General features: G+C 41.0%; 2 protein-coding genes across 3 annotated transcripts in view; both read left to right on the top strand.

Annotated features, from left to right (window-relative positions):
* Positions 1–23,863, top strand: part of LOC131307886 (4-hydroxy-3-methylbut-2-enyl diphosphate reductase, chloroplastic-like) — a 41,582-nt gene that overhangs the window by 15,700 nt on the left and 2,019 nt on the right. The window contains exons 2-4 of one of the 2 annotated variants that reach the window (XM_058334616.1): positions 22,068–22,101; positions 22,911–23,107; positions 23,582–23,761. In XM_058334616.1, the coding sequence (XP_058190599.1) occupies positions 22,083–22,101; positions 22,911–23,107; positions 23,582–23,761 (396 nt within the window). In that variant the 5' untranslated portion in view covers positions 22,068–22,082. Of the gene's footprint in view, positions 1–21,660; positions 22,102–22,910; positions 23,108–23,581; positions 23,762–23,863 lie in introns of those variants that run through there. The other variant, XM_058334615.1, reaches the window with a different exon arrangement.
* Positions 2,030–17,039, top strand: LOC131307887 (4-hydroxy-3-methylbut-2-enyl diphosphate reductase, chloroplastic-like). The gene is made up of 10 exons (XM_058334617.1): positions 2,030–2,421; positions 3,151–3,347; positions 3,620–3,799; positions 3,928–4,059; positions 4,263–4,337; positions 4,431–4,536; positions 4,635–4,729; positions 16,429–16,614; positions 16,712–16,798; positions 16,918–17,039. The coding sequence occupies exons 1-10, from the start codon at positions 2,157–2,159 to the stop codon at positions 16,972–16,974; spliced, it is 1,380 nt and encodes a 459-aa protein (XP_058190600.1). The 5' UTR covers positions 2,030–2,156; the 3' UTR covers positions 16,975–17,039.

Below are 23,863 nucleotides of genomic sequence, written 5' to 3' on the forward strand. Positions count from 1 at the left end.
TCTCTCTCTCTCTCTCTCTCTCTCTCTCTCTCTCTCTCTCTCTCGATTAATTTGATCAGCACCATGTAAAATTCTTCACGTTTTAAATCTCGAATCACTTTGTATTTGTTGATATCAACAACCAGAAGATTTTTATTATTATTCTTGTGTACAAAATTCAAAAATACTACGTGAATGACCAAAATATAATAATACTAACTACATGAAGTGCAATTAGGAACTAATCATATTGTGAATATCCCTATATTCATATGGTTGATCAAATATGATTTCAACACTCATTTATCTTGGGAGGGATGGATCTACGTCAATCGTCAGTCCACATGTACATGTTCATATATATGAACCATGCACATGTCGTCTTTTAATTTGGCCCCTCCCAATTTGGTTTTATTTTGCTAATTTTGCTAGTATGACCACAAAAAAAAAAAAAAGAAGTCACTTTCCACTAATTACCTTGTTTGATTTATTGAGGAGTTAGTAATTTTCTACTATAAGTGACCCTTGTAAATCAATTTTTCTACAATTTCAATTGAGAATAAATTCTTTGCACTGCCGGTGTAAACATTTGTTTCCTCCAAATCAATTGCATCGCGACACGTGTCAAAACAGTGATCCCAATTTATAAAACATGGCGACGTAGCGCAATGCAATTGATTTGGAGAAAACAAATGTTTACACCGGCGGTGTAAAGAATTTATTCTCATTTCAATTCTATCAGAAGACTAATAACTCGTGTGGCTCTCTCTCTCTCTCTCTCTCTCTCTCTCTCTCTCTCTCTCTCTCTCTCTCTCTCTCTATTTGGTTGCTACTACGGCAGCCACAGCAAGACTATCCCACTGCTCAACATCTTACCGTCCGTCTCAGCAATTAATGATCCGAATTTTTAAAAACTCTTCCAGTGAAGAGTTTTTTTAAAATCCTGACCCTCCAAAACACTTTCGAACTGTGAGATTGAGAGTGGTGGGATAGCGGTGAATGTTGAGTTTTTGTGTGGCAGCTGTTCTCGATCTGTTGTCAACAAGACTTTTTGTGCTGCTTAGGAGTAGCCGGCCGGCGGTATCTTGTTCGTTGATTGCAAATTTTTGTAACTTCATCTCTAATGTATTTTCTCTTTTGGTTGGCTCCAAGCTTTTTTTAATTGATTGGGTCTACCTGAGTGACATACGATTGTCAGGGATTTAGCCCCGTTCCGCTTTCCTATTAAACCTTTTTTTTCAAAAAGAATGTAATTTCAAGCTTAAATATAATGAAAATGAAAAATAAATTTTTTATTTTTTTTTGCACCGTTTAAAAGATCTTAATGAGATCTATCAAATAAGATCCATATTGGTAGGAAAATTATTTACGTAAACACATGATTTTTTAGCTTAAAATTATCTTCTTTTTCTAAAATGTTCTTTTTTAAGAAACCAGAACACCCCACTATGATGCCGCCATGCTGCCATGTACTCAATTCTGTTCAAAGATTAATAAATTCATTTTGCTAATAAAAAATTATTGTTCCTCTCTCTCTCTCTCTTACAATTATAAAATCTATTGAAGAAAAATAAATAAATCTCGTTCGATACTTCTAATGAGCTAATCAAATGCTAGCTCGTAGCCCATTTGGTTGTACCTCTTGACTCCCACAGGAGAGACGTGGAGTCGGAATCTATAGAGAGATATCAAAACTCTCTTTGGTCGTTAACTCTCTAACCTCCATCTGATGCATACGGAACAATATTTTGCAGTTAGTTACTGTCCTGATCAAATCACCCAACTAACAAATAAAACCAGCAAACAAAATGAAGGACAGAAAATCAAGCTCTAATTCTTTTGCAGTTACTGTCTTGATCAAATCACCCAACTAATAACTGGTGCTATCCCATTGGAAAACGAAATTATTCCCAGCCAGCCAATTGAATATTTTAATTTAAATTAAGAAAATGTATTTAGGTTTTCATTGACTTTGAGAATGAGAGATATACTTGACCACATGACGACGCACATCACACCACAAAAGGGTGCCACAACTGCGGAGCTTGCAAGGTTTCCGTTGGCTATAAAAAATGATTTCAACGCTGAAATTCTCTCCCATGCAGATTGGTTCACTTGAGTCGTCAACATTCTAGTTCCGCCCCTGCCTGTTCGTGTGCGCACGCTCCCTCTCATCCATGTCTATTTCTCCGCAACTCTGCCGGCTCACTACCCGTACCAACATTTACATGCCAGATACCAGAGTCTTTCCTCGCTGGAAACCTCTCTCTATGAGATGCGCCCCAGGCGAGTCTCTATCGGCGTCCGTGGCCATGGATGTCACCGATTCCGGTTTTGATGCGAAGGTGTTCCGGCATAATTTCATGAGGAGCACAAATTATAATCGAAGGGGGTTCGGGCATGATGAAGAGACTCTTGAGCTCGTGAGTCACGAGTACAATAGTAAGTTCTATAGGATTGTTGGTTGTTTGGTTGTCTACATAAGCAGAGGAAAAAAAGAGAAATGCTAGGTACAAAGAAAATGGGTAAAGAAAAGACCCTTAAAGTGTACATGAACGGCTCAGATGCACTGTGCAGTGAATCTGAGTCGTTCATGTACACTTTAAGGGTCTTTTTTTTGGGAAAATGACGGCTCATGACGTGTTTTGATAATTAATACCCGCCAAGGACATGCTAAGAACATTTGTTAATATTGAAAATGTTCTTGACGGATATTAATTATTAAAACACGTCCTTAGCCGTCATTTTTCCCTTTTTTTTGCCCATTTTTTTTGTCCTTAGCTCTCTTAGAAAAAAAAAAAAAGTTTAATTTTAGCTATCGTCCCTCTAGTTTCACTTGAGTTTCAACTCTGTCCCCCTAATATCAAGTGCGACAACTTTTCCCTTCGATTGTAGCTTTTCTCTCTATTAAGCCCAATCAATGATTCACAGCATGAAAACAATTAGTACAGTACATAATAAAAATCTAGTCATAAAATTGGATGCACAAAACAAAATGCATGTCCGTTTTATATACAAGCCTATATTGCACGTATGGAGCTGAGATATCGTCTTAGGAGTGGTAAAATCTTTTGATTTCTTAGAATTTGTTAATACTACAGAAGAAACAAATATAACAAATAATGATATGGCTGTGTTTTTTTGTTTAATTACTTTGGTGGAAAATTCCAGGTGAGATTATAAAGACATTGAAGGAGAATGAAAATGAGTATACATGGGGAAATGTGACGGTGAAACTTGCAGAGTCATATGGATTCTGCTGGGGTGTGGAGCGGGCTGTTCAGATTGCTTATGAGGCCAGAAAGCAGTTTCCTGAGGAAAATATTTGGATAACCCACGAAATTTTTCACAATCCCTCCGTCAACAAGGTCTATATTTTTCTGCCCAAATTTCATAGCAATAATTGTGTAATTTCATGGTAATTTTATCACAGTATGTTTGTGGTAATAATATGGTTTCGTTTGGACCCGACGGAAGTTTTGGCTTCTTTTTTCCGTGTGGTAGTACAGGATGTCTCGGGTCCTCAATGAGCCCTTTCGTTGTTGTGGTATTAAACATACGTTTTTTTTTTTTTAAATGTTATTCGTACCCACCCATTGTACTAGTTGGTAGTAATTAATTTATATTTTTGTCATCGCAGCGATTGGAAGAGATGGAGGTCCGAAGAATCCCTGTTAAGGATGGGCGTAAACAATTTGATGTTATTGAGAAGGGTGATGTTGTGGTCTTGCCCGCTAATGGAAACCCGGTGGATGAGATGATGGTCTTGAGCAACAAAAATGTACAAATTGTTGATACAACTTGTCCATGGGTATCCAAGGTTAGATTCATTTCCATTTGACACTCTACTTTCTTAAAAACGCACTTCAGAATTTTGTCACTTGGTGTTTAAAATTGCGCACGACTAAATTTCCGGTGAGATATGATATATTATGTGTTTATATGAAGGTTTGGAATACTGTTGAAAAGCATAAGAAGGGAGAGTACACTTCTATTATTCATGGAAAATTCTCACACGAGGAGACTATAGCGACCGCGTCTTTTGCAGGAAAGTATGTCATCGTGAAGAACATGACAGAGGTACTTTTTATCGTGGCTGATACTGTTTGTTGAGTTCTATTAATCTATACAATCTTTTAGATTTCTACACTGAGTTAACATATAGGCTCTATTTGTTTCGACCAAAAATATTTCCTCCAAGGGAAAGTTTATAATACACACCCATTAAAACATTCTTGAGGTAAACGTTCTTCAGTCTATATGAATTCCTCAATTTAATACAGGCGACCTACGTTTGTGACTACATTCTTGGGGGCGAGCTTGATGGATGTAGCTCTACCAAAGAAGCATTTTTAGAGGTAAAATGTTGCCAGTTTATTGTACCTAGTTTCTCTATATATGGTCGGAAAACAACGCGACAGGTTTCAAACAAAAATTCTTGTCTGTCGCAGAAATTTAAATTTGCAGTTTCTAAGGGGTTCGATCCAGACACCGACTTGGTTAAAGTTGGGATTGCGAATCAAACTACGATGCTCAAGAGCGAAACTGAAGAGATTGGTATGTAGTAACCATTTTCACAGTACCGGCCATTCGATTACATGCAGCACCAAATCACAAGTTGTGGTTTCCAAGTTTGTTTTCTTGTTTCCCTGCAGGGAAGTTAGCGGAGAGGACTATAATGAGGAAGTATGGTGCGAAGAACGTCAATGAGCACTTCATAGGTTTCAATACGATCTGTTATGCCACCCAAGTACTTTTCTCCCCTCTGATACTATTGATTTTTTTTTCATTTTCATCACCGAGGATTTGTCTACGGTCTATTATGAGACAGATCGTTCAATAGTTTAATACGGAGTTCAACTGCTACAAACTCCTTTAGGGTCAGTCCATACGGGGATCTGCTTGGACTTCAACTGGGGTTGGGCCCTCCCCGAACACCTGTGTCATCGAAAACACAGTTTATTAGGTGTAGGGGGATGAAAACAATTGGTACTTCGAATCAACTGGATCGCAACGGCTTATTCGTGCCTCTTCACCAGAACCCTAGCTCGACGTCTGAACCCTAATCTGCAAAATAGACAGGGGGTGAGTGCACCTTTGCCTCTCGTGGCAAAGGCCCTCCGATGCTTTTGTTAGTATCACGTACTAGAAAACTCAGCCCTAATTATCAGTAGGAAAGCAATAATAATGCAATATTGCGTACCTTTCACCTCTAGGTTTTCCTCATATTTATAGATTTATGGATGCTTGCTGTCCAAGCATCCTTATTGCCATAGGATTCCTAACTCGTATAGGAAACCCAGGATATCAAGGAGTCTCGTTTCCTTTATCAGTTTATGGAAAAGAGTCCTTTTAGGATTCTTTTCCTTTAAGAGCCGAACATCCCATACTCGTTGGGTATCTTTCTCAGATCCTATATTCTTGGGATCTTTATCCCTATATGAGACATGACTATTCTGGAATCTTCCAGAGTATTCTCTCTGCTCCTACTCTCGATTGGAGTTCCATCTTTGTTCGGCCGTCTCATAGCCGAACAGACGGCTTGGACCAGTTACCTCACATGTAACTGGTCCTTGAGCCCGTACAACCTTCCTGGACCATTGACTTCTCATGTCACTGGTCCATATTGCCGAACACTTGTTTAACATGATGACTGTCCTGTCTATATTCAAACTATGGTCCCACGTACCATTTATTTGGATATTGATTGCATTGCTTTCAACCCGTGATCACTCGTATCACGTGCTAGGTTCTTTACATCATCTGTTCGGCTGTATCATAACCGAACAGTCTATTTATAGCCATGACTTCTCATATCACTGTTCACCGAACTGCTCGGCGATAAGTCTGGTCGTATTTACCACGTGTTCCTAAACATCACGTGTTTGGCAACTAAATGTATCTGCTCGGGAATACCTCCCTACAATTGCTCCCCAGCTTCATGTATTTACCACTGTTCGGGGGTAATATATGACGCTTAGAAACAGAATTCTATCAAGACCAAACTCTTTTGATCCCGTGCAGTCATAATTTCAATACTTCATTGATGCCTTTTGGCGCCTATGTCATTATACCATTTCGGGGTAAACGACTCCACGTGGCACGTTTTCGTATGCCTAGCATTAACTTCGAACTGACGTTCTATGAAACGGCGTCAGAACGGTTTCTGCTTTCCGTTACTTTTTCCTGTAACGGTGTGAGAGGAGACGTTTCGTCTCCGTCTCTTACCCTTAAACCCCTGAAAGGGCTCTCTTTGGTTTTTCATCCAAAACATTCAAACTTCCAGTTTTTCTTTTTAAAGCTTTCCGCCATTGCCGCCGCCTGCAAACTCGATTGCACTCCAGGGAATCGTCACAATATTCTCGTAAGATTCTTGCTCTCATTCCCCTTCTTCTTCTTAGGTTTCTATCTGAGATCTCATTCTCAGATTTGGTGGGTCATTTCTTAGGGTTTCAATTCGTACCCATTTCCATCTTTTCTTCTTTTCTGAATATACTCATGGCGGACGACAACCCTCCTAGACCCAGTAAGTTTAGGAAACTTTGTGATACCCCTGCTGCCATGGCGGCATTTAGAGAGAAATACAATATCCCTGAAAACGTAGGGCTTGAACTCGCTCCATTAGGAGCGGATAGGGATGCTGGATCGTGGGATAGAATGTGTATCCCAATCGTGTCCATTGTCGAAGGCGGGGTCCGTTTCCCCCTTCATCCACTCCTCCGCCAGATTTTAAGCTGGTACCGTCTTACACCCATGCAAGTTTCTACGAACGTTTTTAGACTGATAATGGGGACTATAGCCCTAAATGGGATTCTAGAAACCAATTTAGGAATCTGGGACATCCAGTGGTGGTATAGTATAGTACTAAACCCTGAGTACAATACTTACTACTTCAAAGTTAGGAGGGCAGAGAAGCGCTTCGTGCTCAATCTGCCAGATTCTGCTCGTGACCATGAGATCGACTTCCTCTATGTAACTGGTGCATTCGAGCCTTTAGGGGAAGATGGCCAAGTGCTGGGGCTCCATTGCCCCCACATATGGGGCTATCCACGTATGCTCTTGATTTTCCTCTTTTACAATTCTTCATTTACTGCTTTCTCGTAGCTTTTCGCATGGACTAAATTTGGTTTTTCAATTTGAATTTTGCAGCTGAAAACGTTAATCATCGTCCCAGACGTATACCAAGCAACATCCGAACAGAGGACATTAACAAAGTTCTGAAATATAAAGGCGTGCCTGGTACCCGAACAGCTGGTCGGGGTCGTGACGCTGACGTACTTCTGGGATACGATCCTGCATACAGAGGTGTCATCGACAGGAGGCTCGCTCATCCTAGCACCAGCGCTGCCTCTACATCGACTGCTCCTCAGCTTAGGAGCACAAGAGCTAACGCAGGAGTAACTGTAGCTGGTCAATTGGGTGAAATCCCTATTTCCGAAGGTGTTCCATTACCTCGAGTTAGAGTTCGAAGATCCAGACAGGTCATTCCTCTTCAACCCGAACAGCCAGTATTGAATCTTGACACCAGTCAATCATCCTCTTCAGGTTATTCTCAATTTTCTCCTAACTCAAGCACCATGACACGTCAGCCTTTAAACCTCAGCTCCCTCCTCACCGTCTCTTCTCGGGGACGGGGATCTGGTCGGGTAGCTTCCACAGGGAACGCCCCCCCTGCACCCCGTCGCAACAGAGGAGGTTCGAACCGCTCCACTTCATCTCGTGAAGTGGAGACTACCATAGAGGCCAGTGATGCTCACAGAGACAAACGGCCTAGATCAGAAGACCCTACTGGTACTGCGTCTCAAGCAGATACCGAAACACATCACCCCGTTTCACCAACTACCCAAGTACTTCCTCAAACATGGACTCCTCTATTCACTAGAGGAGACCGTCCCGTTCACGTCGGGGACAGTGCTAGTTCGTCTGAAACAGCACTTGCTCTGGCCCAAGGATTGTTACTCCCTGTTGACTTACAGAAAGAGTCTTCGTCTCCCCCTGATCGGCTTGTGTCCACTGGTCTCGTCAGTGGAATCAAGGTAATAGAAACTTCTCTTCTTTAAAGCTTCATCTTTATAAGTTTTAAGAAAAAAGTTACTCACGTTCTGGTATTTGCTATAGTTTATCCAAAAAATGGTCGTACTGGGCCAAAAATTCCAGGAAGCTGAAGCCGAGAGGATCAGGCTTTTAAATGACAACACCAGGTTGATCCGAACAGTCACGAGATTAGAGAGAGAGAGAGATAAAGCTAAAGCTGATTTGTCTGAGACAAAGGGCAAGCTTGTGACCACGGAGGAGAGTCTGCATCAAGTTTTGGCCGAGATGGACAGTACCAAAAAGGCATCCTTTGAAGATGGTTATCAGAAGGGCTTCGACGCCACAACATCAAGTTACGTCGAGCAGATGCCTGATATTCAAGATCAAATCTGGGTTGCCTGCTGGGAGGCGTGCCTTACAAAGGCAGGAGTTGCTGAGGACTCTCCCCTATGGGTTGAGAATGATCTACCAAGTCGCCAAGTTGCAGCTCAAGCAGATGATGTTGATCAACAGATTGACAATTTTGCAGATGTTGATGAAGAAATACAAGTTGAATCACAAAATGACGTGCAACCATCTGTTCAGGAAATGACCACTGAGATAGTTATCCCAGAGGTACAAACTGCTGCTGCTGTTGCTGAGGCTGCCGTCCCTCCTGAGGTTCAGAACCTAGATTAAGATAAATCATCCGGCTGGTCTTGCATGACCATAGCTTTCTTTACCCTGCGTGGTACCAGTACTATCAATACTTTACTTTTAAAACAGGTATTCGGCCCTTCGTGGCATAACTTTTATGTTTTGCTCGGCGTCCATGTTTGCTGCATCTGTTCGTATGCAATTTTCAATCTAAGTAGTTCGTACTGTTTAAGCATCATTTGATTGCATAAGTATTTCGTACTTTTAGCAAATCTTTCACACAAGATTTGCTGTTCTGAATTCTAAGTTTCACGTACTAAAAAGCGTTCCACCTTGAATGGTTTTTAAGGCATATAAGTGTGCTCGCACTTAATCACACAAGTGTTTCATACTTGTGTTTAAGTGTCACGTACTCAACCGTTTGGAAATCACACAAGTGTTTCATACTTGTGTTTAAGTATCACGTACTTAATGTTTTTAAGTTTCTCGTACTTGAACATAAAGGTTTTCCTCAAGTTTCACATACTTAGGAACATCAGTTTCACGTACTTAAATGTGGCTTACATATAAGTCAAGCCAATATAGTTTCTCAAGTATCACGTACTTAAAATACCATATAAGTATCTCGTACTTTGAACGTCCATACAAGTATTTCGTACTTGTACTTTTTAAAAGAAAACATACAAGTGTTTTCATACTTGTGTTTAAATGTATACCCAAGTTTCACATACTTGAAATTCTATACAAGTGTTTCGTACTTGTATTCGTTAAGTGTCACGTACTTAAAAATGTATAATGCTTTTAAGTTTCACATACTCAAAAGGTATACCCTGCTCCCCAATACGAATAAGGAGAACCAAACTCGTAGTTCGTATTTAAATACCACAACAGTTTTTCGAAAGAAGTGATTGTATTCATAATCTGTAAAACGCAAGAGAGCGTTACTCGTACCCTTTGCAAAAACAATCAAAACTAGAACAAAGGAATTATATTCGTAATTCCCACACAATCACGTAGTGTAAATCCAAAACAGATTTTAATACTTCTAAACAAAGAACTTGCGTAAATTATGAACATTCCAAGGCCTGGGAATTGGACCACCATCCAGATCTGCCAATCTATAGGCTCCTATGCCCACAATCTCAGTCACTCTATACGGGCCTTCCCAGTTGGCCCCCAGCTTGCCTTCATTTGCTACTTTGGTGTTGCCGAGCACTTTTCGTAGCACAAGGTCCCCAACACCAAATTCTCTAGGATGAACATGTTTGTTGTAGCTTTTCATCAGCTGTTCTTGGTAAGAAGCAAGATGTACCAAGGCCTTTTCTCGCTTCTCCTCGGCAAGATCAAGCTCGATTTCAAGGGCCCTATCATTGCCTCCACTTTCAACCAAAGCTGTCCTGTTGGTCGGCAGACCCACTTCCAGAGGTATGACAGCCTCTGTTCCAAATGCCAACGAATAGGGGGTCTCTCCCGTAGACCTCCTGGGCGTTGTTCGGTGAGCCCACAAAACTAACGGTAACTCATCAGGCCATTTTCCCTTTGCTTTGTCCAACCTCTTCTTTATCCCATCTAGGATAGTTTTATTGGATGCCTCTGCTTGCCCATTACTCTGCGGGTAGGCTGGGGTGGAATAAAAATTTCTTATTCCATATTGGGCACAAAAAGTCTTGAATTTCTTCTGAAATTGGGATCCATTGTCTGTAATCAATGAATAAGGGACCCCAAAACGAGTGATGATGTTTTTCCACACGAACCTTTCTATCATAGGCTCAGTGATTTTGGCCAGTGGTTCTGCCTCAATCCACTTTGTAAAATAGTCAGTTGCAACAAGCAGGAATTTTCGATTCCCAGTTGCTTTGTGCAATGGACCCACGATATCCATCCCCCATTGAGCAAAAGGCCAGGGACTTGTTAATGGCACCAGATCTTCAGCGGGTGTTCGAATCATTGGTGAGAACTTTTGACACTTCTCACAAATCTTTACATACACCTTTGCATCTTCTTGCATGTGTGGCCACCAGTAGCCTTGAGTAATTGCTCGGTGGGCAATAGATCTGCCTCCAGCATGGCTCCCACATGTTCCCTCGTGGATTTCATGAAGGAACTTCTGTACCATCTCAGGATGTACACATAGCAAATAGGGACCCGTAAAGGATTTCCTATACAACTTACCCTCTGGGGACAGCCAAAACCTAGCAGATTTGACTCTTATCTTGTGGGCCTCCTTTTTATCAGAAGGGAGTATCTCGTCTCGTAAGAACTCCATTATTGGGTCCATCCAACTTGGTCCTTGGTTCACGTCCAAGACCAAGTCTACACTCCTCCCAATGCTCGGCTCGTTGAGGTATTCTACTGCCACCCTTCTTTTAAACTCTGTTGGTACTGCTGCAGCCAACCAAGCTAAAGAATCTGCATGAGCATTCTGTCCAGAACTTATTTGCTCAATATATACCCTCTCGAAAGTATCAAGCAAGTCTTTTGCTGCCTGCACGTAGGCTACCATCTTTTCATTCCGAGTCTCGTACTCTCCGGACAGCTGATTCACAACAAGCTGGGAATCACAATACACCCTGACCCGTTCTGCTTTAAGGGTCTTTGCACTTCTTAACCCAGCCAAGAGTGCTTCATATTCAGCCACATTATTCGATGCACTGAATCCAAGCCGAACAGAGAGTTCAATGAGAACTCCTTGAGGAGGAAAGAGGACAACTCCAATTCCAGAACCAGTATTGCACGCTGATCCATCAACGAATAACTTCCATTCTTTGGGATCCTGTTCGGCTACGGGTTGATCCTTCAAGGATGATGTCTTAGCTGCCTGTTCCTTTCTCGTAGGAGGCAAAGGAGCAACAGTGGGGGAAAACTCTGCCACAAAATCGGCCAACACTTGGCCTTTAATTGCTGTGCGTGGCTGATACTCGAGATCATACTGACTTAACTCTACGGACCATGTCGAGATCCGTCCTGAGAAATCCGCCTTTCGAAGCAATGATTTTAATGGATACTCAGTATAAACCACAACCTTATGGCTTTGGAAGTAGTGTGGCAATTTCCTGGTTGCTGTCCTAAGTGCCAGGACAAGTTTTTCTAAAGGCAGATATCTTGTCTCTGCACTCAACAACGTCTTGCTAACATAATAGATGGGGATTTGTTCGATCCCCAAGTCCCTCAACAAGACTGCACTTACTGCATGCTCGGAAACAGCTAAGTACAGAATTAAAGACTCACCAGGCTGTGGAGTTGACAACAGTGGGGGCTCGGCCAGGTACTTCTTCAGGTCCTGGAAAGCTTGTTCACATTCTGCTCCCCATTCAAATCCCTCCCTTTTTTTTAATAACTGAAAAAAGGGTCTGCATTTGTCGCTTGACCTGCTGATGAATCTGTTAAGTGCTGCTGCCATTCCAGTCAGTCTCTGGACTTCCTTGGTAGTTTTGGGACTCTGTAGTCTTTGTAAGGCATCAATCTGATCGGGATTTGCCTCTATCCCTCTCAGAGTTACCAAATGGCCCAGGAATTTTCCTGAACCAACTCCAAACGCACACTTTGAGGCGTTGAGTTTTAGCTTATACTTCCTCAGGATTTCGAACACTTCCCTCAGATCAGAAATATGCCCTCCCTTTTCTCGACTCTTTACCACCATATCATCTATGTAAACTTCCAAAGTCTTCCCGATGAGCTTCTTGAACATAATGGTTGCAAGTCTTTGGTATGTAGCCCCAGCATTCCTTAGTCCAAAGGGCATAACACTGTAACAGTATAACCCTCGTGGTGTGATGAACGAAGTCTTCTCTTGATCAGGTTCAAACATAGCAATCTGATGATATCCTCGATATGCATCGAGAAAACTCATTCGCTCGTAACCAGAGGTTGCATCAACCAATTGGTCAATCCTAGGCAAAGGAAAACTGTCCTTAGGGCATGCTTTGTTCAGGTCTGTGAAGTCCACACAGACACGCCACTTCCCATTCTTCTTCTTTACCACAACAGTGTTGGATAACCACTCTGGGTAATAGACTTCACGTATTGCCTTGGCCTCCAACAAACGATCGACCTCTTCAATCACTGCATCTACATGCTGTACGGCAGCCCTTCGTTTTTTCTGAATGATTGGCTTGTGTTGAGGGTCAATGTTTAAATGATGACAGATCACGTCTGCATCCACCCCGGGCATTTCCTCTGGCACCCATGCAAAAACATCAATATATTCTTTTAGAAATCTTACCGACTCAGCCTTTTCGTCTGCTGGTAATGATTTCCCAATCAAAAAATATCTTTCAGGATCAATCTCGTTGATCTGAATCTTCTCCAGGCCCTCAACTACTTTTTCAGCCGGGCTCCTTCCAACATCCTCGATGGTTGGTTGGTCTGGTACTTCCAATGTGTGAACATGGTGGACCTTCGGGGCTGTTTTAATGATGGAAATCAAGCATTGCTGTGCCACCTTCTGGTTTCCTTTAAGGATTTCAATCCCATTTGAACCTGGGAATTTTACCATCTGGTGATAAGTCGAGGAGACTGCTCTCATTTTGTGCAACCACGTCCTCCCTATAATCGCGTTGTAGGAAGATGGGACATCAACCACCAAAAAGTCCGTTTTCAACACCACAGATCCAGCCCGAACAGGTAAAGTCACCTTTCCTAGGGGCCAGACTGCTCCTGCACCGAACCCAATTAGAGGTGTTGTTGATTGTTCCAAGTCCGATTGGGCCAGGCCCAGCTTCTTGAATGCATCGTAGTACAACACCTCTGTACAGCTCCCCGAATCCACTAGAATTCTTTCGATGTCGTATTCCCCAACTCGTAAGGTCACGACCAATGCATCATTGTGGGGTATTTGGACCTCCGCCAAATCATCGTCACTGAATGCCATGCTCTCGTTGCATGCATTAGTCTCTCGCCCTCTCTTGTTTCCCAACCGCATCACGTGCTGATCATGCTTGACTTGTCTTTGCAACAGCCTCACCTCACTCCTCGTATAAGGTGCAGCCAGTCCATGTATCATATGGATCACGCCTTTAGGGTGCTGCTCGTAACCCAGTTCCATGGCCTTCCCTTTCTCTTTAGGGTCCTCCTGGATAAACTCCTTGAGATAGCCCCGAGAGACCAAATCATCAAGGTGCCTCTTGTATACCTCACAATCCTCGGTCATATGGCCCCAATCCTTGTGATAACTGCAGTGCTGATTCGTAGCACGTTTTGCATCTTTGTCTCCGCCTAGACTTGGGGGCCATTTGAAATATGGCTGATTCTTTATTCGATAAAGAATCCTGTATATTGGCTCCTTCCAAACCGTTGTGATAGAGAAGAAGGACTTGGGGTCAGGAGTTTGCTTGTCCTTGTATGGCTCTTTCTTAGCCTGCCCGTACTCCCTTCTGTCTTTGTAAGACTTGGGTTCAGGCTTATCCACCTTTTTGGCAGGTGCCTTCTGCTGTTCGGCAACCGTCCTGCCATCCTCACGGAGTATGTCATCCTCCATTCTGGCATGTTGCTCTATCCGTTCCATCAATTTAGCCAAGGTGGCTACTGGATGTTTATTCAATGAACGGCGCAGCTCTCCCCGAACAGGCAAACCAGTTTTGAACGTAGCAATTGCATACTCTTCACTGCAACTTTCAATCTCGTTAAAAGTTTCCCAGTACTTCTTTGCATAATCCCTGATCTGCTCGTTCTCCTCCTGCTTCATGGTGGAAAGACTCTCAAAAGTTTTTGGGGCCTTTCTGCTCGTTAAGAACCGAGCAGTGAATTCTTCTGCCAACTGCCTCCATCCTCGTATGGATCGTGGGGCCAACTTATGAAACCAAGATAAAGCCACCTTGCCAAGACTGGAGGGAAACATCTTGCACAAGATGGAATCATCCCCCTCATGCATAAACATGGCCTGTTGGTAATGCTGTATGTGAGCTACGGGATCCGTATTTGTCTCGTAAAGTACGAACGCACCGTGCTTCACTCTGCTCGGCAACCTTGCTTCTTGTAGCCTCTTTGTAAAGGGAGAGGCTGCAATATTACTCAGGGCCTTGCGTGCTGCTTCTCGTGCAGTCACTGTCCCATCCTCTTGCTCCTTTGACTTGTGGGCCGAAGCCTTGACCCAATCAGCATCAGGTCTCTCGTACCTGTCTCGATGATGCTTTCTCGTGTCCTCTTCCTCGGGGGTAGAACTCCGGTCTCTGCTCCTCCTTTTTCGTGAAGAAGTCTTTCTCTCCGGTGTTCGGCTTCTACTTTTTCTTCCCCTTTTTCGTGGAGAAGCTTCGTGACGCCCTCTAACAGGACTTCTGCTCCTTCTTCCTCGTGAAGGATCCTTTCTGTATTGTACCATAGCATACCTACTGCCTCTAGAATTTCCTCGAGACAGGCCAGAATCCTCCGGATGCTCCCTAATTCTTTCCAATTCTCTGATCTCATGCTCTCGTTTTTTAATCAGACGAGCATACACCTCGACTTCTTGCCTTTTCCTATCAAGAACGTCGTCACTATGGTGCACACTCCTGGAGTGCGCGATTGATTCATCCCTTTGATGGGATTTACTCCTTCTCGTGGATCTCGAAGCCGTCTCTCCATCTCCTCTATTTTTGGAGTTATGATGCACGGTAAGGGGTCGGTCCTTACTCGTGTTCCTTCTGTGCCCACCCTGGGGCTTTCTCGGAGCCCCAGGTGGTGATTTGTCCCTTCCCTCATCTAACACATCTTTTGGTTCATGCGGCGTTGCTGGAGTTACTTCCACCATGGTCGTATTTCAAAAGGGAATTCTTTCGTTTCCCACAGACGGCGCCAATTGTAGGGGGATGAAAACAATTGGTACTTCGAATCAACTGGATCGCAACGGCTTATTCGTGCCTCTTCACCGGAACCCTAGCTCGACGTCTGAACCCTAATCTGCAAAATAGACAGGGGGTGAGTGCACCTTTGCCTCTCGTGGCAAAGGCCCTCCGATGCTTTTGTTAGTATCACGTACTAGAAAACTCAGCCCTAATTATCAGTAGGAAAGCAATAATAATGCAATATTGCGTACCTTTCACCTCTAGGTTTTCCTCATATTTATAGATTTATGGATGCTTGCTGTCCAAGCATCCTTATTGCCATAGGATTCCTAACTCGTATAGGAAACCCAGGATATCAAGGAGTCTCGTTTCCTTTATCAGTTTATGGAAAAGAGTCCTTTTAGGATTCTTTTCCTTTAAGAGCCGAACATCCCATACTCGTTGGGTATCTTTCTCAGATCCTATATTCTTGGGATCTTTATCCCTATATGAGACATGACTATTCTGGAATCTTCCAGAGTATTCTCTCTGCTCCTACTCTCGATTGGAGTTCCATCTTTGTTCGGCCGTCTCATAGCCGAACAGACGGCTTGGACCAGTTACCTCACATGTAACTGGTCCTTGAGCCCGTACAACCTTCCTGGACCATTGACTTCTCATGTCACTGGTCCATATTGCCGAACACTTGTTTAACATGATGACTGTCCTGTCTATATTCAAACTATGGTCCCACGTACCATTTATTTGGATATTGATTGCATTGCTTTCAACCCGTGATCACTCGTATCACGTGCTAGGTTCTTTACATCATCTGTTCGGCTGTATCATAACCGAACAGTCTATTTATAGCCATGACTTCTCATATCACTGTTCACCGAACTGCTCGGCGATAAGTCTGGTCGTATTTACCACGTGTTCCTAAACATCACGTGTTTGGCAACTAAATGTATCTGCTCGGGAATACCTCCCTACATTAGGGTGTTCATAAAGCCTCTGGTAACATTTATTATTTCAATTTCAGGAGAATCAAGATGCCATGTACAAGCTGGTGGAGCAACGTATGGATCTTATGTTAGTTATTGGGGGTTGGAACTCAAATAACACTTCTCACTTACAAAAGATTGCGGAGGACCGTGGAATTCAATCGTACTGGATCGACAGTGAGCATAGAGTCGGCCCTGGAAACAGAATTCTTCACAAATTGATGGTAGGCGAAGGGGACAATTTCCATTACGACGACCATTTTTTTAGTTAATTTCTCAAAATGCAGTTTATCAACGTTCAAAATCGGATTATTGTTGCAGCACGGTGAGCTGGTTGAGAAGGAGAACTTTTTACCAGAAGGTCCCATCACAGTAGGGGTAACAGCCGGCGCCTCTACTCCTCATAAGGTTATATTGTGTTCGCCATGATTAATTTATCTTCTTTTTTCGTTGCTTTCCTTTGTTCGATCGGGTGCGATTTCCTGGACTTTGGCTATTTTTCCTAATTGCGAAATGGTTTTTACCAGGTTGTGGGAGATGTTCTTATCAAGGTGTTGGCCATAAAACGTGAAGAAGCTCTGTGACAGGCATAAGTTGATGTGTGCTAGCTGTTCAGTTTAATTCTGATGGACATGTGTTGTATATTCAAAGATGTGTACCACTTTGATGCAGAATGTGAATTGAAAATAATTTAATAAATAGCATTATTTAGTTTTTCGTATTTTATGTTTTAGTAATTTGGGAAAATTTCAAAATGACACCTGAACTTTGCACCAAATGTCGCAAAGACACATGAACTTAAGTTTATTTTAATTAAACACATGTACTAACAAAATTCCCAAATTTAGACACCTAAACTTAAGTTTATTTCAATTAAATACTTGTACTAACAAAATCCCCAAATTTAAACTCCTGCCGTTATGCTCCGTCCCAAAAGTTGCTGACATGGCATCTCCAACCCGTTTAAGTTGCCTCGTTGCACATGTTTTTAACAATGAACGTTGCACCCAAGCGAAACCCATAGGCAGACTTCAGGTCTACGATTGAAGTGAGGGAGATGGTGGAACAATAGGCAGACTTCTGGAGAGAGAAATGGAGAGAAATCAATTAGGTTAAGGTCATTTTCCGTCCAAACCATGTTTTTTTGCCCAAACCCAGTTATTCTTTCTGCTCGGCATACTTCTAATGATGAGTTTCGCTTGGGTGCATCGTCCCCTGTTGGAAACATGTGCAATGGGGCAACTTAAACGGGTTGGAGATGCCATATCAGCAATTTTTGGGATGGAGTATTACGGCGGGGGTCTAAATTTGGAAATTTTGTTAGTACATGTGTTTAATTGAAATAAACTTAAGTTCAGGTGTTTAAATTTGAGGATTTTGTTAGTACAGGTGTTTAATTGAAATAAACTTAAGTTCAGGTGTCTCTGTGACATTTGGTACAAAATTCAGGTGCCATTTTAAAATTTTTCCTAGTAATTTTGTTAGGGAGTTTTAATTTTAGGAATAGTATTCAGTTTTCCAATTATAGTTTATTAGTTTCCTATTTTATGTTTTCTTGTTCTACCAGAATTAGGGTTCAATTAAAGTTAGGGTTCTCATCCTATATAATAAGTTGTAAGCGTTAGAGCTAAGGAGTTGTTTATGATTGAATTAATGAAAATTTGATAAGTTTCTCAAAATCGTTTGTTCGTAGAGAAAGTATCTCTAGTTCAAACTTATTCGTGATTGTTCTTGTTGCGCGTTCTTCTATTTCAACATGCCTCCCTGTATCAGTACCCTTTTGTATGTATTACTGGTCATAGTCCTGCATCTACATTATTTATTGTTCCAACTGAGGCCTTGTTCCATTGAGTTTTTTTGGACTTTTTCTTATTTTGTTTTTATTCAATTTTTTTCACGTTTGTTAGTTTGTACCTAATTTTTGTGAATTATTGATTCGTGTCGAAGAGATGAATTAAAAAAGTAAAATAATTACTTTTACCCAAATATTTTTAGAAATATCCAAGAAAAAACCCTAAAAGGTGGCTTTTTGGGTTTTATCTTTGATATTTTCAAAAATAGATCTTTCACTTTTTCGATACCTCTCTTCAAGAAAATCAATAATTCATAAAAAGTTAGGTACAAAATTAACAAACACGAAAAACAATTGAATAAAGACAAAATAAAAAAAGTCCCGAAAAATTAGTGGAACAAGGCTTAAGTTCCTAACAAAGCTGGCTAAGAGCATCTCCAAATGGGAGATGTCAATTCTTACGTGAACATGTTAACGGTAACAATTAATACCAAAATTTAATCCAACCTAACAGCCTTCCTTGATGCCAAAATCTATGTGGCTTTGAAGGGAATGGCAAAGTTGTCAAAGTTGACAACCACCCTCCTTCATGCCAAATTTCAAAAAATGACCGTTTGGATTGATATAAGAATTGACATTAAGGGTTGGAGAGAAATAACTTGATATCAAATAAAAAGAATTTGGCATCAGGGTTGAAAAGGAAGGCATGGGTTGGAGATGCTCTAACCAGCAAGTACTGGGGACTCGAAACACCTATTTAACAAATCTGGCTAAACAGTAAATAAGGTTTGTTAGTTGTAGTTAATAAGATTTGAACTTGTCAAATGGATGAGAGTACATAGTGTCTCCTATACTTCTATCGTGCACTTCAAAACAAGAATCTTGATCGGTGATTAATATGATTTCAGAGCACATTTATCTTGAATAATGAGTTCTCATTTAGTATAAAAAAATATTATTTGAAGATAAACGTAATTGGAAATCACAATGATTGTAATTCAACAGACATGACTTTTAGTACAATACATGTTCTTAACGAGCTCTATGAAATGAACAATTTCGATCGTCAAATATCCAGAGCAGGCCTAGGATTCCGTAAGAGAACCTTCCAGTTCCTTTTGGTGACTATCCTCTCCCAGAAATAAACACCACAGATGTATGTGTGGGTCTACCAAAAGTTTTGACTAGGTGATTGGAGTTTTGTGTTTTGATATTCTCACCACGAATTTTAGTTCAATAATTTGAGACGTGTGGTACATCACATGTGAATTTTCATGGCTCGTGATATAAAAATTTTGTGGCTCGAAATATGATTTGTATGGAAAATGGATTGTGATTCAACATATAAATATTTTGGTCCAATATATCGATATTTGTGGTCCAGACATATGGACCAATGAATTTTATAATTCAAAAGAATCGGAGCAAAGTTAACAGCTGATATATTCTCAAAATGACAAAGTGATAGAACTAACGACCGATATATTCTCAACCAATTTCTATCGGTGCAAGTCTACAAGTTTGTGCCAAAATGATATTGCCGAAGTCATTTTTAGTTGTATGTCAACAGTGTTATTTTGTGTTAAAAATATATACATCTTAATTTTTTTTTTTTGGCGAAAGTCAGTATTTGTTCACTATAGTTAATGATATTTGAATCCAAGAAAAAATTCATGGGAGTACATAGTGCTTAGAACTACACTACCACTCTACTTGCAAATTTGTAAAGTTGTTTCAACATTGGAATGTCGTTTGGCATATTTATCTTGATTTCTCCTTTGGAATCACATTTCCTACGCTTTGAGAGTGATGTCAAATTTGATACGATATGTCAATACAAAAAATTGGCATATGAAACAACTATAATCATAATGTCAAATACTTACGTATCTCCTTCGGACGACTGACCGGAGCCTTCGGTAAACGTGTGCTCACACCGAGTGAAATTCCCGAGAAAATCCATTTGCCTGGTCCCACATGCGAGGGTCCCCCCAGACCAACCACGAGTCGCACGCTAATTATTTTTTAAGCTGCCCATAATTTTGGGTGAATTTACGGTTAAAGGCCTAAAATATCCACTAGTAATACTTTCATCAGTGTTGGGATTAAAATAACATCTAATGATGCTATTATCCCATTTTGTGTGCTGTTCTTACTTTTTACTTTTTAGAGAGTAATTGATAAAGTGGGTCTAAATATTTTTTATAATCAGATATCCGGACTGCCTTACGCACAATTTCGACTAATACTGGGATCGTGAAGTTAACAACTAGACAAAACTTCAAGCGGTCCTATTGTTTAAAATGTTTAGTATCCGTGAAATTTGAAAAATACGATCTCAAGAAAAACAAACACTTACTATATTAAATTTCTCATACTCATTCAATCAATGGAGTTAAGTGGGTCAAAACATTGTCATTACCTTTCCGTTTTAGCGATACTCGGTAGCTGTAATCTCATGAAAACTTTCGTAGGGTAATTAAGTTTTCTCCTATGCAACTGTACATTCGTTGGCACAAGGAATTAAGGACAATCTTGCACTCATTTAATAGGCCTCATTTATCAAACGGGTCAAAATTTTGGACCCAAGCCTTAACGAACCAAGTTTTTAACGAGCCGAATTTAATAATTTACTAAACAATACTCTTTTATCGAGCCGAGCTTCCCTTAATAAATCGAGTTTTTGTCAAACGAGTAGAACTCCACTCGGCTCGTTTACCAAACGAGCCAAAAAATTCGAGCTCGAGCTCTACTTGTTTAGTAAACGAGTCGAGCTTCTCAATTCATTTATAGCTATACATGCATGTATGACAATATAAAGGGACTTTGGGCCTCCCCACTTAAATGTACTCAAATTTAGTCGCTTAGCTAGCTATGATTAGTTAACAGTAATTGTCTAAGGGGGATTGGGATCCTGTAGTGCGGGCTGGAGGATTGTAGTGCAATCAATTCGAATGTCCATTTTAACAATAGGGTTACAAGATTGTAGCGGGGTCGATTCGAATGTCCATTTCAACAATATGCGGGGTAGAATTTTAATTCAAGCAATGATTGCCCGAACTAAAAAACGAATCGTTGGTGCCAAAATAGACAATCGAATCAGCCACACTACAACCCTATAGTTCAGTTGCGCACTCCAGGAATCCCGGCTAAACCCATATCACCCGATTTGCAAAAGAATTAGGCTTGTTTGCAGTCTATATGTGCATTGCAGAAGTGCGGTTGGAAAGTTATGAACCGTCGGATAGTGCTTTTAACGGTCGAGATTTTAAAAAAAAACTTTATCATTTTTTTTTATAAAATTTGAACTATTGAATATAAAGATGAACGGCTGAAATTGAATTGCATAGTTGAGATCGGATTACATAGACTCTCCGCAATCCAACGGCAGAGAATCCGCCTCCTTTGCGGAACACGTGCTAAACGCCACAAGATTTTCACATAAAGTGAGAAACACGAAAAAATATAGGAGTACTTCTATTCTTCTACGTATGGTTTAAAAAAAACACGAATCACGAGCTTCCCCAAAACTCCGATAATACTCGTATAAAATAAAAAGACAAAATCGCACCATAATTGAACACGCCCACTCTCTGCCGACCATCCCCTCCCCGCTCTCTCTCTCTCTCTCTCTCTCTCTCTCTCTCTCTCATTCATTTATCCATGGCGATTTCTCTGCAACCGTGTCGTTTCACTACCCGGACCGACCTCTTCGCGCCGGAGACCAGAGTCTTCCGCTGCCGGAAACCTATCTCCGTCAGATGCTCCGCCGGCGAGACTCCGTCGGCGTCGGTGGCCGTCGATTCGGACTTCGATGCGAAGGTGTTCAGGCATAACTTGACGAGGAGCGAGAATTATAATCGGAGAGGGTTTGGGCACAAAAAAGAGACTCTTGAGCTCATGAATCGCGAGTATACCAGTAATTTCTTTCTCTCTGTTGCACTTTGTTTGTTTTCCCAGCTAATTTTTAGAGAAACAATCCCATGTTCCCGCTCTTTGTTTGTTTAGAGCATTTCCAGCCCTTACTTTTACTCCAAATTGAGTAAATACTTGAGTAAAAGCTTCAATTGGTACGAAACTTTCTAATGGATAACTACAAATCTAAACATGAAGTTGGGTAAAAGCTTCATTAATAGCATGAATTTAGAAAGGCTAATAATCGCCATACGAAATTTGAGTAAAAATTTGAGTTTTCCTTTATTTGAACAAAATTTTGAGTAAAACTCAATTTGATTTAGATTTGATCAAGGAGTGAATTTTAAGGAGTTTTAGTTTGGAGTTCAAAAAAAAATGGTAAGGGCTATAGATGCTCTTAGACAGGGGAGCCTTTCGATTTTCGTTGTTTATAGTGTTATTCGTGGTGTCCTTTTAACTTCACAATATTACATTTACAAAATAAATCATTCGGATTTGGCCTTAAACTGGGAATCCAGTTCTTGCTCAGTTGCTCTACTGTTTGGTTCCTGAGAAAAGAAAAGAAAGGAAAAGGGTTTCATGTTCTGTTGTACGAGTATTATTGAGCTCCTAAGGTAAAGATTAAGAGCTCAATTTAACTAGGAGCTTTTCTTGTGGTTTCATGTTCTGTTGTAGGAGTATTATTGAGCTCCTAAGGTAAAGATTAAGAGCTCAATTCAACTAGGAGCTTTTCTTGTTCTTCTATTATTTTTGGAATTGATGTAGAAGATCAGATTGTGTTCGCTATGGTATTAATTTGATGAAAGATTTCAGGTGATATCATAAAGACATTGAAGGAGAATGGGAATGAGTATACTTGGGGAAATGTGACTGTGAAACTTGCGGAGTCGTATGGTTTTTGCTGGGGAGTTGAGCGGGCTGTCCAGATTGCTTATGAGGCGAGAAAACAGTTTCCTGAGGAGAAGATTTGGATAACCAACGAAATTATTCACAATCCCACAGTCAACAAGGTCTAGTTTTCTACCCAAATTAACAGTACTGTTTATCCTTGGTTCGTATTTGTTTTGTCTGTGGGCTTGCAACCTTGATCATTAGTTACACACTTAGGTGTTGGCAAAAGCATGAGCTAATGAACGTTTAGCCATCTATCATTGGACCATTTTTCGTATCTGTATTCTGGGTATCCTCTTACAGATCATACTATGGTCTGAAATATTGGATTTCTGGTTCTGTCTTTATTTTTTGACAAGTTTTGATGCTGCTTTTATTTGATTTCTTTGTCTAGACAAGCACAGTCCATGCTTGTATACTCGGCCACATGGCCTGTAATATTGGTTGACTTGATACCCATTTTGCTAAGCTTGTCTTTTATCTCGGTTATTATCAGGGAAGGGGGGCTGAACAAGCCTTCTCTTTATGGTATAAGGGTTCCCTTTCTATATATCACCACTCATTGTAGCTCTTAATCTTTTTTGTCTTTAAAGAGATTGGAAGAAATGGAGGTGCAAAACATCCCTATTAAGGATGGGAGTAAACAATTTGATGTTGTTGATAAGGGCGATGTTGTGGTTTTGCCTGCTTTTGGAGCTGCAGTGGAGGAGATGATGGCCTTGAGCGATAAGAAAGTACAAATTGTTGATACAACTTGTCCATGGGTATCGAAGGTAAATTTTCAGTTGACTGAGCTGCAGCTGATTTGATATTTTTGCTTGTCATTCCTTCTTAAAAGTTTTGTAGTCCCTAGTCTTTGAGATTCGACATTCCTA

This window comes from Rhododendron vialii, chromosome 11a, assembly GCF_030253575.1.
Source record: "Rhododendron vialii isolate Sample 1 chromosome 11a, ASM3025357v1".
NCBI lineage: Eukaryota > Viridiplantae > Streptophyta > Magnoliopsida > Ericales > Ericaceae > Rhododendron > Rhododendron vialii.